Raw genomic sequence first — 16,245 nt, 5'->3', positions numbered from 1 at the left:
CCTCTTAAAATTTCAAGTCAATCGGATAAAAATTGAGGATTTTAGAAATCCCACCTCAGTTGTTGACCTTTGGCCTATGTTGACCTTTTGACATAAAAAAAACAACAGGCTGCTTCGTTGTGACAAACTCTACCATGTGGTGAAGTTTAGTGAAGATCGGTTTAAAATTGTGACCTGGAGGTGACAAGCAGACAAATAAACCAATGTCACCCGCAGGGTGACCCGTATCTTGCCAAAAGGTGACCACGTGTGACTTCTTTAAGGTCACACTGAGGTGAACAGAGCTGCTATCCACCAGGAGTGACTCCTTGAGGAATATCTGCCCACGAGAGATTCCGATGAGAATCGTTCTACAAAGTAACCATGAAAAAATATGCTTTTGCCTCATAACGTCACCAAATAACGTCATAATGTCTCAAGCTTGACATATCTAGAAAGCACTCATCGAGGTGTTCAATTTGAGGTACTACACGATATGGTTCCTAAAACTTGAAAATTTGACCTTGGGGTCAAATATGTTTGACCTGAGGCGCTAACCATGAAGGTCAAGGCCAATCGCCACCAAAAATTAATCAACTGAGCGCCAGACCATGAACTATATTCCCATGAAGTTTGAAGACGATCCAATCAAAATTACTCAAAAAATAAGGGTTTCGTCGACTCCCCTGATTTGCGACAAAGTGACCTTGACCTTTGACCTTGACCTTCAAAATTTTATGCGCTGAAAGGGACCTCTATAGGCCTCTAATATGCGAAGTTACAAAAATTTCCAATGACAATTGTGCTCTGCAGAGAGATTTATACGTGATTACAGACCAAAAAGAACAAAAACAAAAACAAAAAAACAACATATGAAGGTCAAGGCCAATCGCCACCAAAAATTAATCAGCTGAACGCCAGACCATGAACTATATTCCCATGAAGTTTGAAGACAATCCGATCAAAATTACTCAAAAAATAAGGGTTTCGTCAACTCCCCTGATTTGCGACAAAGTGACCTTGACCTTTGACCTTCAAAATTTTGTGCACTGAAAGGGACCTCTATAGGCCTCTGATATGCGAAGTTACAAAAATTTCCAATGATAACTGTGCTCTGCAGAATTTTTTAGACGTGATTACAGAAAAACAAACAAAAAAAAAAACAAAAAAAAAAACATACAAGCTGACTAACATATCATGCAAAAACTTGATTTTGGCAAGATAACAAGCCGGTAGGCGACATGGGTGGTCGCTACATCATTGCATACTAGTCATAAAGTTTTTGACGGATCGGGCTGAACATTTTTGACAAAGAGGTTGATTATAGTGCGCATAAAAGTCTGGAAGTCGATTTTTGAAAAAATAATTTTTTGGGGATTTTTCAAATATTTCAAAGTCCCGTTCCTAGGCAACGGTGGTGTCCATAGCAACCGTGCTCAAAAGCATACAACTAGATCCTGGTATGAACGAACCGACCTGTCAAGTTTCATCAAAATCGGTTGACTCCTCTGGCCTCCAGAGCTGTCCATTACATACAAACAAACACAAACATACAGACAGACGGAAAAAGTGAAAATAAGGGTACTCTTGCGACCACCAAACAAGCTGGTAGGCGACATGGGTGGTCGCTACATAATTGCGTACTAGTCATACAGTTTTTGACGGATCGGGCTGAAATTTTTTGATAAAGAGGTTGATTATAGTGCGCATAAAAGCGCGGAAGCCGATTTTTGATCTTAAAAAAATACATATAAAAATATTTTCGGATTTTTTCAAAAATTTCAAAGTCCCGTTGCTAGGCAACGGTGGTGCCCATAGCAACGGTACTCAAAAGCATACAACTAGATCCTGGTATGAACTTACCAGTCAAGTTTCATCAAAATTGGTTGACTCCTCTGGCCTCCAGAGCTGTCCATTACATACAGACAGACAGAAAACCTGAGAATAACGGTCGTCTAGCGACCACCCAACAGAATACTTGAAAAATTTTCGATTTTGCAAGTAACAAACAGAGAGGGGTGAAAACATAACCTCTTTTCACCGACAGAGGCGGAGGTAATAAAAACAACCAATGATCAGGAATATTTCTTTGTTTTTTAATGTTTATGAGTGTTTCACTTTAAGGTCTCAAAAGTGTAATGGCTGGAGATCTTACAAGAAGGAAGGGAGTCAGAGAGTTGAATGTCAAACAAAGGAAAAGTTTTATTGACAGCTGCACTTAATCTTCATTAAAATGTGATGATCTTTCAGAAAATCATGGATCATTTATTCATTTGCTGAAAACTGTATTAAAAATGTAACATGATGCAGAAAGTGAGATTTTGTTAATTTTTCAAGAATAAACAGCCTGTTACGTTTGTTCTTCAGTCTGATACTCACTCGATTGTTCACGTTCATGCTTGTTCTCCTCTGGCTTTGTATTCCTACTTGGTCGAACTGAATGAGCCAAAACCACATTCACAACCTCAATCATGCCTGCCTCAGTGAGAGGGACAATTGTATTAGGTCTTTCAACAGGGACCACAAGGAGAGAAGAGTCCTCTCCCATCGCTGTATCTGTGCTGGATTGTGTGCATGGAGGCTGTATAAACGAGAAGGTGAGGTTCAAAAGCAGATAGAGACATTAATTAACAAGGTCAAATGTGTCCAAGAGCCGCGTCATTCCACCAGTCAATCTCCTTGCTATGCTAGCTTCCAGGGCATCGAGTGCCTCCAGGGCATCAGGTACCCCCAGGGCATCAGGTGACTTCAGAGCACTTTGATGTGTAATGTGTGATGCCCTCCAGGGCATCGGGTGCCTCCAGGGCATCAGGTGCCCTCAGGGCATCCGGTACCTCCATGTAGCCTCCCTGCCTGCTTCACTCCCTATTCTCACCCCCAGAAAAGTTTTGTCTTCACCAGAAGAAGAAGAACACCAACAACAACAACGCGGAGCTCTCTTAGAGCCAGTGTTCGCAACGCGACGTGGCTAAAAAGGCAAAAAATACTCTTACCATAATGTGTGACACTTCTCTGCTTTGGCTAGCACTTTAAGTTGTCAGGTGGTAAGAATAATTCCTAATGGGAAGAACATAAAACTGGCATCCCAAAGGTTATAGGTTCAAATCCCAGCTGAAAGTTATTAGTACTTGGACTCGAAGCTTCTGGAACCTGATGTAGTAACAGGAGAATTGCTATTTCATTATTACATTGTTGGTTAAACCACAGCGAGTTAATTGATGACCTTCAGTGAAAGTGAAATCTGCTGCTACACCTTGGTCGATTCTAATAGTTGGGCCAATCCAGTCACACTGAATGCCCCTAGAGCAAGATGTTATTTTATTTAATACAAGCAAATACAACCTGTCACTTTGCTGACAGCAATATCAAGGGGAGGGGAGGAGAAAGAAGAAGGGAGGAGAAAGAAGAAGGGAGGGGAGGGAGGGAAGGGAGAGAGAGAGGGGGGGGGAGTGAGGAGAGAGGTGGGAGAGGGAAGGAAAAAAAGAGTGGGGAACAGAGACATGAGATCTGTGTAAGGGAGAGGGATGGGGTAAACAAGATGGACACTACAGGGACTTTCAGGTCCTTACACGACAGGGACTTTCAGGAAGGAAAGCAGGGAATTTGAAGGAGGTGGGTTTGGGGTGGATTTTTCCGGGTAGTAAAGATCGTGGTTTTGGGTGGGGGAAGATAAGAGATAGTAGTGAACAGCTGTTTTGAAGACCTGGAGGGAAGAGTGGGATTGAAGAGAGTGTGGGAGTTTATTCCAAAGGTGGGGAAAAAGAGGAATGAAAATGAAGGTGAGCAGCTTTCATGGTTTTGGAGTTATGGAGGACACATGCACACACTGACTAATTTACACTTATTATTGTAGATTCCTAGCCGTATTCTATTGGTTGTGCCAATCCACACTCAGACTCAATGTCCTCAAGACAAGATGTTCTTTTATTACCGTGCTCGCGAAGCGAAAAGCGGGGTTAAGCGATCGGTTGCATCGGTGTGCCGTACGTGCGTGCATGCATTAAAAAAATTCATTTTCTCAGCAACCTTTCGTCTGATTGACACAAAATTTTCCAAATAGGTGTGCTGCGCCTCCTCCTGTAGAGTTTTTTAGGCATAATTATGATGTCGTATGTCACAGGCATCATTTTGGAAAACCCGAAAAACTTTGCACCTTTTTATCTCTGAAACCAATCCAAGGAAAAAAAAAATTACACATGGCTCATTGTCAAGTACTCTATATGGGGAATAAGATGTGTTAATGATGATATCATCACTTTCTTCATTATGACACAATTCAACACGTACAATGTTTGATCCGGTCTGTGTATGGAAACAAAATTATCTGCAAATGTTGAAACTGCTAACCGATCAATGCAAAACTTTAACTAATTGATCAAGCACCCATGGGGAATAGAGTTTGATAAAAATGACTCATCAGTCACTACTGGTCTGGCACCATATTGGACCAAAGAAAACAACTTTTAAAAAAAATCACCCAGTTCTTAAGGCTGCACAGAGTAAGTATTCTATGAAAACCATTGAGTTTGATACTAGTAAATACAACCCATCGCTTCGCTGATGGGAATATTGAGGGGGGGGGTGGGGGGAGAGAGAGAGAGGAGAGAGAGAGGAGAGAGAGAGGGGAGAGAGAGGGGAGAGAGAGGGAGAGAGAGGGGAGAGAGAGGGGAGAGAGAGAGAGAGAGAGAGAGAGAGAGGGAGAGAGAGGGGAGAGAGAGGGAGAGAGAGGGAGAGAGAGGGAGAGAGAGGGAGAGAGAGGGAGAGAGAGGGAGAGAGAGGAGAGAGAGGGAGAGAGAGGGAGAGAGAGGGGAGAGAGAGGGAGAGAGAGGGGAGAGAGAGGGGAGAGAGAGGGAGAGAGAGGGGAGAGAGAGGGGAGAGAGAGGAGAGAGAGAGAGGGAGAGAGAGGGGAGAGAGAGGGGAGAGAGAGGGGAGAGAGAGGGGAGAGAGAGGGGAGAGAGAGGGGAGAGAGAGGGAGAGAGAGGGGAGAGAGAGGGGAGAGAGAGGGGAGAGAGAGGAGAGAGAGAGAAAGAGAGAGAGAGAGAAGAGAGAGAGAGAGAGGAAGAGAGAGGGAGAGAGGAAGAGAGAGAGAGAGAGAGAGAGAGAGAGAGAGAGAGAGAGAGAGAGAGAGAGAGAGAGAGAGAGAGAGAGAGAGAGAGAGAGAGAGAGAGAGAGAGAGAGAGAGAGAGAGAGACAGGATCAAGGAGGGGTGGGAGGTGAGTGACACCTCACCTTCCTATACACTCAGGAATGGGGGGGGTGGTGGGAGTGAGGAAGATGCAGGAGCTGGGAAAGGAGTGGAGGGGTTTGGGAGGAGGTAAGCGTGAGGGAAGGAGGTTCTGGACTTGCGTTTGGTAGGGGGACTTGAGGAGAAAGGGGGGAGGAGGGGGGTAAGAACAAGGTTGAACAAAATGGGGTATGTTAAGACAACACATTTATACAGCACACAGAGACCGCCTGGAGATGTCCATGGGGGTGGAGAGGTGGTTTTGGAGGAGGTAAGCATGAGGAGAGGGGGGGAGAGAAAGCAGCATGAGGGGAGGGGAAGAGAAGGGTGTAAAATATGTCCAGACAGTAACATTTTCTTTTTAATCACTGGGTTCAACATAAAACCGGGTGTGAGAATTTAAAACCCATGCTATCTACCTGGCAAAGGCCTGCCTACATGCATGCATCCATGCTCGCACATGCAGCGACATTTGCTGCACACTTCTGGTTAGTTCGGATCTTCATAAAACTTTCAGAGGTTCATCAGGCAAGGAGTGTTTTTGGCAAAGTGTTTTTTTTTAATCTCTCTATAGTGCCTAAGCCTTTGTAGCTACATCAAAGATAATATTAAATGATTCCTGACACTATTCCTTCATGGGTGTAGGGAAGTGTTTTTGGCTCCCTCAAACAAAAAAATTTGATTCCTTCAAAATGCCAACAGGATTTGAACAGCACCGGGCAATGCCAGGCACCCCTGCTCATCTATACTATATTCCTCTTACTCTTCTCAACTATGACAATATATTGTTTAAAAGGTAAAGTACAATCTTTAGTCTTCTGCTATAAGGGCAAATATCCATTGAAACGTTTTGTCAAAAACAATTAGTGGCAAAATAATTATTGCAAACATCAAAGGGCTTCGTTATTTGTAAGTGATTGCGCTTTTACCACGTGATTGCAATTAAAATTTAAAATAACTTTTTTTGTTGTTCTCTCAAAAATTTCATTGTCTGAAGATAACTGAAATTCTTGACAGTTTTTACAAATGGTGCTTTGCTGCTTCTCCGTTAATTATTTGAGTTGCATTACCTCTGTCCATTGTAATGACATGGTAACTGTTCCCCCTTGTCCTTCCTCGATATGCAAGTCATGGTTCACCTGGTTGGGAGGAAAAAAAAAATGTATTCACCATTTCAGGAAGTCAATGCATTACTTTTGTTCCCATCCACTTTCCAGTGATGAATGAGTTCAAATGCCATTACTCTGCTCCTCCTCCCTCAGATGAAAGTGCAAAGATCACGTTTAGTAGATGCAAATGCAACATCATCATACAGATAGTTCTAAAACGCATAATGTGCAGTGATTTTAAAATAAATAACATCGAATATAATATTGTTGTCCATAGGGAGTTCAAAACGTTCTTGGAAAAAGATACGAACAATAGACCAAGCGACAAAATATTTTGTACAAGGGTGGCTCAAGCTTTACGACTGTATATTGTAGATGCCCAAATATTAGTTCATTGCTGAAATATTGCACAATAATAAGGTCAACCCTGAGCAAGTTGAGCAGGAAGTCACATCACTGCTGGTCAAAGCTTTCTGGATGAGATGAAGATGGTAGCCAACATCCCATTTGCTGTGTCACAGAGGTCTGTTCCTTGTGAAGGAAAACTTCAAAGTAACTGAAATTCACAACAAACTGCTTGCACAATATGGTGACGCATGCTTTTCATAGCGTTTAAATGATGCCTCAAGTTCAAGAATGGGCACAAATTGGCGAGCGATCTTGAGCATGCTCACATGCAACACCAACTGCTGCCACTCAAGCAAATACAAAATGTGTTGAACAGTAAATTTTCTTGAGCGATTTCACTTATGATGATGAAGCGATACTCCATGTGGAAAGTACAGAAACATTCATTCATTCCAACTTGACGTTCAATGTGAAGATTTCTGCATTGTTGAGTCCAAAATCACTGGTATCAACACCTCAATTAGTAATGCCTTCTTCTCGTTTTGTACCCAAGTATGATATCTGGTCACAATGCTTCGTTTACGATGTTTATGCCTGATGGGATCATAAGGTCGTACGTGAGTGGCTTCCATGTTTTCAGCGATTGCTTTTGGATCATGTTCCCACCAATTCTCTGGAACAGGGATATCAAAGTTTTTGCAGATGTGCCAGCGGATTATTTTACAAAATCTGTTGTGTCAGTGTGTACAGCTGTTCTGCCATGAGGTGTGTGTGTGTGTGTGTGTGTGTGTGTGTGTGTGTGTGTGTGTGTGTGTGTGTGTGTGTGTGTGTGTGGGTGTGTGTGTGGGTGTGGGTGTGTGTGTGTGTGTGTGTGTGTGTGTGTGTGTGTGTGGTCATTAAGCACAACATATCATTCTCTTTGCTAACCGCACCTTCACAACTCACCTTTCTCTCTCTCGTTTTTTTTATCCCCCGCCGCGTGGCGGAAGGGGGATATTGTTGTCATCCGGGTCGTCCGTCCGTCCGTCCATCCGTCCGTCCCGCTGGCTGGGAGTCAACATTTATAGCTGCGAGTGCCATAACTCATAAACTGTTCGCCATATCGATTTGAAATTTGGGTCACACATGTAACACCTGAAAAGGAAGAACCCTATTGATTTTGGGCGTGGCCGGATCCAAGATGGCCGACTGGGGCGGCCATCGAGAAAAAAATGTTTCAATGGCGGGGGATTCCCCATCTCTGATGGGTATATTTTTTCCTACCCCCCCCCATCTTCACTCTCACACTCTCTCTCCCTCACCTCCTCATCGCACCCCTCCTTCCTGCAGTGCATAGCAACATTTGGTGAGGAATCGCTCCCCCCCACCCAGCCACTCTTTACCCCTTCCAAGCTTCATCTCCACTACCTCAGTCCTCTCCTCTCCCCTCCCCACCTCCGTCCTCTCCTCTCCCTCTCCCCTCCCCACCTCCGTCCTCTCCTCTCCCTCTCTCTCCCCACCTCCGTCCTCTCCTCTCCCTCTCTCTCCCCACCTCCGTCCTCTCCTCTCCCTCTCACTCCCCACCTCCGTCCTCTCCTCACCCTCTCTCTCTCTCCCCACCTCCGTCCTCTCCTCTCCCTCTCTCTCCCCACCTCCGTCCTCTCCTCTCCACTCTCTCCCCACCTCCGTCCTCTCCTCTCCCTCTCTCTCTCTCCCCACCTCCGTCCTCTCCTCTCCCTCTCTCTCTCTCCCCACCTCCGTCCTCTCCTCTCCCTCTCTCTCTCCCCACCTCCGTCCTCTCCTCTCCCTCTCTCTCTCTCCCCACCTCCGTCCTCTCCTCTCTCCCTCCCCACCTCCGTCCTCTCCTCTCCCTCTCTCTCTCTCCCCACCTCCGTCTCCTCTCCCTCTCTCTCTCTCTCTCTCTCTCTCTCTCTCCCCACCTCCGTCCTCTCCTCCCCTCTCTCTCTCTCTCCCCACCTCCGTCCTCTCCTCCCCTCTCTCTCTCTCTCTCTCTCTCTCCCACCTCCGTCCTCTCCTCTCCCTCTCTCTCTCTCCCCACCTCCGTCCTCTCCTCTCCCTCTCTCTCTCTCCCCACCTCCGTCCTCTCCTCTCCCTCTCTCTCTCTCCCCACCTCCGTCCTCTCCTCTCCCTCTCTCTCTCTCTCTCCCCACCTCCGCCCTCTCCTCTCCCTCTCTCTCTCTCTCTCCCCACCTCCGCCCTCTCCTCTCCCTCTCTCTCTCTCTCTCCCCACCTCCGTCCTCTCCTCTCCCTCTCTCTCTCTCTCTCTCTCTCCACCTCCGTCCTCTCCCTCTCCCTCTCTCTCTCTCGCCACCTCGGTCCTCTCCTCTCCCTCTCTCGCTCTCTCTCCCCACCTCCGTCCTCTCCTCTCCCTCTCTCTCTCTCTCTCTCTCCCCACCTCCGTCCTCTCCTCTCCCTCTCTCTCTCTCTCTCTCTCTCTCCACCTCCGTCCTCTCCTCTCCCTCTCTCTCTCTCCCCACCTCCGTCCTCTCCTCTCCCTCTCTCTCTCTCCCCACCTCCGTCCTCTCCTCTCCCTCTCTCTCTCCCCACCTCCGTCCTCTCTCTCTCCCTCTCTCTCTCCCCACCTCCGTCCTCTCCTCTCCCTCTCTCTCTCTCCCCACCTCCGTCCTCTCCTCTCCCTCTCTCTCTCTCCCCACCTCCGTCCTCTCCTCTCCCTCTCTCTCTCTCCCCACCTCCGTCCTCTCCTCTCCCTCTCTCTCTCTCCCCACCTCCGTCCTCTCCTCTCCCTCTCTCTCTCTCCCCCCCCCCGCCCTCTCCTCTCCCTCTCTCTCCCCACCTCCGTCCTCTCCTCTCCCTCTCTCTCCCCACCTCCGTCCTCTCCTCTCCCTCTCTCTCCCCACCTCCGTCCTCTCCTCTCCCTCTCTCTCCCCACCTCCGTCCTCTCCTCTCCCTCTCTCTCCCCACCTCCGTCCTCTCCTCTCCCTCTCTCTCCCCACCTCCGTCCTCTCCTCTCCCTCTCTCTCCCCACCTCCGTCCTCTCCTCTCCCTCTCTCTCCCCACCTCCGTCCTCTCCTCTCCCTCTCTCTCCCCACCTCCGTCCTCTCCTCTCCCTCTCTCTCCCCACCTCCGTCCTCTCCTCTCCCTCTCTCTCCCCACCTCCGTCCTCTCCTCTCCCTCTCTCTCCCCACCTCCGTCCTCTCCTCTCCCTCTCTCTCCCCACCTCCGTCCTCTCCTCTCCCTCTCTCTCCCCACCTCCGTCCTCTCCTCTCCCTCTCTCTCCCCACCTCCGTCCTCTCCTCTCCCTCTCTCTCCCCACCTCCGTCCTCTCCTCTCCCTCTCTCTCCCCACCTCCGTCCTCTCCTCTCCCTCTCTCTCCCCACCTCCGTCCTCTCCTCTCCCTCTCTCTCCCCACCTCCGTCCTCTCCTCTCCCTCTCTCTCCCCACCTCCGTCCTCTCCTCTCCCTCTCTTGCCCAACCTCCGTCCTCTCCTCTCCCTCGCCCAACCTCCGTCCTCTCCTCTCCCCCTCTCTCTCCCTACCTCCGTCCTCTCCTCTCCCCCCTCTCGCCCTACCTCCGTCCTCTCCTCTCCCCCCCCTCTCGCCCTACCTCCGTCCTCTCCTCTCCCCCCTCTCGTCCTACTTCCGTCCTCTCCTCTCCCCCCTCTCGCCCTACCTCCGTCCTCTCCTCCCCCTCTCGCCCTACCTCCGTCCTCTCCTCCCCCTCTCGCCCTACCTCCGTCCTCTCCTCCCCCTCTCGCCCTACCTTCGTCCTCTCCTCCCCCTCTCGCCCTACCTCCGTCCTCTCCTCCCCCTCTCGCCCTACCTCCGTCCTCTCCTCCCCCTCTCGCCCTACCTCCGTCCTCTCCTCCCCCTCTCGCCCTACCTCCGTCCTCTCCTCCCCCTCTCGCCCTACCTCCGTCCTCTCCTCCCCCTCTCGCCCTACCTCCGTCCTCTCCTCCCCCTCTCGCCCTACCTCCGTCCTCTCCTCTCCCCCTCTCGCCCTACCTCCTTCCTCTCCTCTCCCCCTTCCTCCTTCCTCCTTCCTCTCCTCTCCCCCTTCTCGCCCTACCTCCGTCCTCTCCTCTCTCCTCTCTCTCTCTCTCTTCCCACCTTCGTCATCTCATCTCCCTCTCACCCTACCTCCGTCCTCTCCTCTTCCCCTCTTGCTCTACCTCCATCCTCTCCTCCCCCCCTCTCGCCCTACCTCCGTCCTCTCCTCTCCCCCTCTCGCTCTACCTCCGTCCTCTCCCCCTCTCCCTACCTCCGTCCTCTCCTCTCCCCCTCTCGCCCTACCTTCGTCCTCTCCTCTCCCCCTCTCTCCCTACCTCCGTCCTCTCCTCTCCCCCTCTCTCCCTACCTCCGTCCTCTCCTCTCCCCCTCTCTCTACCTCCGTCCTCTCCTCTCCCCCCTCTCGCCCTACCTCCATCCTCTCCTCTCCCCCTCTCGCCCTACCTCCTTCCTCTCCTCTCCCCCTTCTCGCCCTACCTCCGTCCTCTCCTCTCCCTCTCTCTTCCCACCTTCGTCCTCTCCTCTCCCTCTCACCCTACCTCCGTCCTCTCCTCTCCTCTCCCCCTCTCGCCCTACCTCCGTCCTCTCCTCTTCCCCTCTTGCTCTACCTCCATCCTCTCCTCCCCCCTCTCGCCCTACCTCCGTCCTCTCCTCTCCCCCTCTCGCTCTACCTCCGTCCTCTCCCCCCTCTCTCTACCTCCGTCCTCTCCTCTCCCCCCTCTCGCCCTACCTCCGTCCTCTCCTCTCCCCCTACCTCCGTACTCTCCTCACCTCCGTCCTCTCCTCTCCCCCTCTCCCCGTTTTAAAAATTATACTTTCGGAATAATCATTGCTGTTTAAATGATTAGAATTGTTGTGAGGAACAGCTTTATGGTTAAAAAAAACAAAATGGTGTCCTCTATGTTGTCTATAGTCTATACCTTTTAAATTCAACACTGCAAAATCTTAAAATGAACTATTTCATGCATATAAAAAAAATTATTCATTCCTTTAAATTTACCAAACTTTATTATAGGTCTGCCATATTCATTAAGGTTCTGAACTAGAAACTTTCATTAATCCCCTTACCTGTGTGCCGGTGTTTGGGAAAGGTAGGGAATCATTTTGCAGGTGCACAGAGGCCGGTGCTTGACCGTGAGCACGTGCCAGATGTGTACGCAGTGTTCTCGCATCCAGATATGAGCGGTCACACATTGGGCATATGTATGGGCGCTCACCAGTATGCATACGCACATGGCGTTTGAGGGAGCGCGAGTCTGCCCATGTAAGCCCACAAGTGATGCACGAGAATGGCTTAATTCCTGTATGCACAAATATGAACAAGAACAATAAAAAAGGACATCAAAACATGCAGCAAGTCCACCTGTAATTAGCTAAAACTGATCTACTTCATCGTTAATTTCCCTTAAATACTGGTAAAGGTCTGTAGGGAAGCCAAGCAGTGTTTATTACCTCTGTAACCAAAGGTGGACAGAGGTTATGTATTCACCTCTGTTTATTTGTTTGTGAGCAGGACATCTCAAAGTTGTACACGGATTCGGTCGAAACTTGGTTAACAGGTTGGGTGTGTGACGAGGACAAATTGATGAGATTTTAGTGAAGATCCAGACACGATAATTTCTGAAGTGATTCTTCATCATTGAGAGATTAGGCCAAAAATGATATACAATAAACCCTCATATATATGTAGTTATTACCCTTGAAGGAGAGGGTATTGTGTTTGGGTCTCTGTCTGTCTGTCTGTACAGAACTTTCATGTTTTTATTTGCAGTGAACACAGAGGTTTTGTTTCGTTGTACATCAGAGTGGAAAAATACAAAATGTTTTAGACTTTTACAGGTGTGTGTGTATGTGTGTATGTGTGTATGTGTGTATGTGTGTATGTGTGTATGTGTGTATGTGTGTATGTGTGTATGTGTGTATGTGTGTATGTGTGTATGTGTGTATGTGTGTATGTGTGTATGTGTGTATGTGTGTATGTGTGTGTGTGTGTGTGTGTGTGTGTGTGTGTGTGTGTGTGTGTGTGTGTGTGTGTGTGTGTGTGTGTGTGTGTGTGTGTGTGTGTGTGTGTGTGTGTGTGTGTGTGTGTGTGTGTGTGTGTGTGTGTGTGTGTGTGTGTGTGTGTGTGTGTGTGTGTGTGTGTGTGTGTGTGTGTGTGTGTGTGTGTGTGTGTGTGTGTGTGTGTGTGAAACGGAATCCTTATATCATGACTTTAGTACTTCACAGTTTCAATAATTGCACTAAAGGTACTTTATCAAAATGTTGCCTTCGGTATATATGTGGCCTCCAACTTAACTATCAAATTCTGTCTGGAAAAAAACTCAATTTGGTGTAATCTTTTTTTTCCTCTTCATTTTCTATCACTCTGCATGCTAATACAATTTAAGAATGGAAGAAACAACGAACATGGGTTTGCTTATAGCTGCTCCGAATAAAACAGAACTTCGGGTGTAGTGCGGTTTAAAACAGTCCACTGCAGTTCATCACTTGGGAAACCAATCACTCAAAGGTAATGGCTACAATCCGAAGCGGTCAAAAAACCAGCTGAGGTGAAATGTGCAGATAAACTGAAAACATATCAAGAAGGAAAATAAGCACTGAATGAGTTATTTGCAGGGTACAAAAAAAAAATAAGTTTTTTTTGGTTCATTTTTTAAGTGCAGCCTTTTAAAAAGGCTATTTGATGAAGTACACAATAGTAGGGGTTGATAGGAAGACCAGAAAAGCTACAGTCAAGATGTCACAATGATTTTGACTTGAGTAAAACCTGTGTGGTTGTTGAAGTGCCGGATAAACTCGCGAGCATAAGGGAAACTTTTCTGGCAGATGTTGCAGTATAAGATTCTTGGGTTTGGTGGTCTGCCACGCTTTTTGTGTTTGGCATTCCGCAAATGGCGGTGAAACAGTGCCTTTTGGAAGAACTCATGGCCACATTCAAGACACCTGTAGGTGCAAGCACACCTTAGACATTTGGATCACAAAAAAAATGTATAAATAAATAAATAAAATATCAATTATCTCAAGTATTTTTTCATAATTTCTTCTTCATCTTGTCATAATCTTAAAACACACACACACACACACACACACACACACACACACACACACACACACACACACACACACACACACACACACACACACACACACACACACACACACAACTCTAAAAAGATACAACACCCATCATTTTGCTCTTCTTCTTTTGTATGGAGCAAATGGCTGCAAGCTTGCATCAATTTTTTTGCTGGGGGGTGGGCAGCTGTTCCACCGATGAAGTGTCCCCCCCCCCCCACCCCACTCCCTGGAGGTTAGAGCAATAAATTGGAATTTAGCCAGTATGGTGGCAATAGCTTGCTTACTCTTTGCGAACGACATCGTGGGATATTTAACGTTCACCAACTAATGCTATCACAAGGGATGCCCAGTTTAACAACCTTCTGAGGGATGACGCATACAATAATAACTCACCCTGCCTGCGAAACACCAGAATGACAATTTAGAGCTGGACTGAGATTCAAACCCAAGCTAGACAACTCAGAGGTGAGTATACTTGCCTCCAAGCCATCCTGCCAGCCATTTTTGTCTCAAAAGTGATAGATTACCGACTCCTTATTACAATCGGTGTAATACATGATAATAAATGTAAATGGTGTGAAAACACACCAATAGGAGTCCATCAATGACAGGAACAGGAGAGATTGAAAAATGCATACCTGAAGGGCTGTGTGATGGAGTGGGATGCCATATGTGAATAGAAATCCTTTTTCCAGCTGTAACCTTTGCCACAAATCTTGCAAACAAAAGGTTTTGCACCACCAGGATTCTGCATTGGATACTTTTGATCATTAATGACAGCATCATGTCTGCAAGATTGGTATAAAGTAAACCAATGTTGACAATAACTCAAAGTTTCCCATTATTCAAAGCAAATATGATTTGATAAAGTATCATATCCACTTATTGTTAATTTGGCTGTTATTTGGTCAACAACCCACCAGTGTATCATTCTACAGGAATACAAACAAGGAAACTTAAAAGGTTGGAAGATTTGAATTAAACAAATGAATGAACAATCAAATAACTAATAGATGGCCCAATTGATGTGTACATCGTTAAACAGTTATGGCACGTGACTGCCTTACACATACAATAGTAACATTACCACGTGTTGCCAATACAATGGCTTTATAAAAGTGTTCCTTTTTAAGTAACCAGATTCAGTATTTCTCAAATTCAGCATGAGCGAAGCTTTTCCGATTTTCATTAGTAGAGGTTGGCGTGTGGTCTTCATGTTGCTTTATATTAATAAAAGCCTGGTAAGTAAATAAATAAGAAACTTTGTAAATAAATAATTTTAAAATTGCAGAATATAGCATATCCTACAAAAAAGGTAATCCTGTATTATGGCAAATAAAAAAAGGAATATCCATCCATTTATTAATTTTTTTCCATAAATTATAAAGTAATGGGAAACAAGTGCTAGTTTGTTTTATCTTGTGGCCTAATTCACAAAAATATGGCAGTCTTCACCTCTCAACAAATTATCCTCCTCCTTCAGCGGTCTTATTACCTCTGCCACTGAAGGTGGAAGGAGGTTGTTTTCACCCCTGTCTGTCTGTTTGTGTGCAGGATATCTCAAAAAGTTGTGGACAGATTTGGATGAAATTTTGTGGGTCGGTTGGGTGTGTGACAACGACAAACTGATTAGATTTTAGTGAAGATCCGAAACTGGATCTGGATACGAGAATTATTTAGTTTTCAAAGTGATTCTTCACCATTGAGAGATAGGACCGAAAACGATACATGGAATGGTATTTCAAAAAATTATTGGGCCTGATAAGCTCAGGCATTGTGTGGCGGAGGTATGCGCTCCACCAAATGCTCTTCTTGTTTATATAATGAAAAGTACAAAGAAGAGGGTCGACAAGATGCTATAATAACAGAACAAACCAAGCAAGTCAAAAAGACACACACAATGGAGAAAGGGATTATGCAAACTTATGTACAATGACTCGAAATAAAAGCTCAAACAGTACGCACTCGGCGCCAACAGGTCACACTTTCCCAAACAACAATAATGCAGGCAGGATTTCCCTTTTCTCTACAATGTGCAGGCTGAACGCGACACTCGATGGTGTCCGCTTTAGAGACCACACGGGAGACAAGAGGCAGTAACGATTCAGGGCCAGCGATGGGTAGGCCAGGCCTTCCACTAGGCCATGTAGTTCCCTTTTTCCTCCTTGCACATGAGTATTCTCCTCCAAGCGAGGTCTGCATCCCCTTTCTCCAAACTAGCCTCCCTTGGTACCCTCACGGTAGACTCTCCAATCTCCACGCATGTGCACACTCGTGGACTCTCTCTTGTCCTCTTGCACATTGACTCTCCTCAACTCTCTAGTTGGCTCCTCGAACTCTCCCTCTTGGGTTCTGCCCATGAGGGCAGCCACTATAAAAGTAAAGGTACACCTTTTCTTTCAGGCTCGACAGCCCACTGCGCAGCCATGGCTGGCACACACTGGCCAAAAAGATCATAATTCACCTTTTTGCACACCTGATACACATGTGCCTCTGTTGATGGGAAGTCCACACCTAGCCCAAAATGGGATATTGTTGAATG

At 46.9% G+C, this 16,245-nt stretch overlaps 1 protein-coding gene across 4 annotated transcripts in view; it reads right to left on the bottom strand.

The window, feature by feature from the left end:
- Positions 1-2,054: 2,054 nt before the first annotated feature.
- The window catches only part of ZBTB11 (zinc finger and BTB domain containing 11), a 49,793-nt gene continuing 35,602 nt past the window's right edge, over positions 2,055-16,245 (bottom strand). For 3 of the 4 annotated variants that reach the window (XM_085895010.1, XM_085895011.1, XM_085895012.1), the window contains 5 exons: positions 14,342-14,491; positions 13,393-13,568; positions 11,694-11,926; positions 6,274-6,342; positions 2,055-2,560 (listed from right to left, as the gene is read on the bottom strand). In XM_085895010.1, coding sequence (XP_085751136.1) covers positions 2,330-2,560; positions 6,274-6,342; positions 11,694-11,926; positions 13,393-13,568; positions 14,342-14,491 — 859 coding nt within the window. In that variant the 3' untranslated portion in view covers positions 2,055-2,329. The remainder of the gene's footprint in view (positions 2,561-6,273; positions 6,343-11,693; positions 11,927-13,392; positions 13,569-14,341; positions 14,492-16,245) is intronic. The other variant, XR_015061617.1, reaches the window with a different exon arrangement.

This window comes from Eptatretus burgeri, chromosome 9 (genome assembly GCF_056783735.1).
Source record: "Eptatretus burgeri isolate ZD-2024b chromosome 9, Ebu_testis_v1, whole genome shotgun sequence".
In the NCBI taxonomy this organism is placed as follows: Eukaryota; Metazoa; Chordata; class Myxini; order Myxiniformes; family Myxinidae; genus Eptatretus; species Eptatretus burgeri.
The sequence above is the reverse complement of the archived record's forward strand: the minus strand, read 5'-3'. Positions and strand labels throughout refer to the sequence as shown.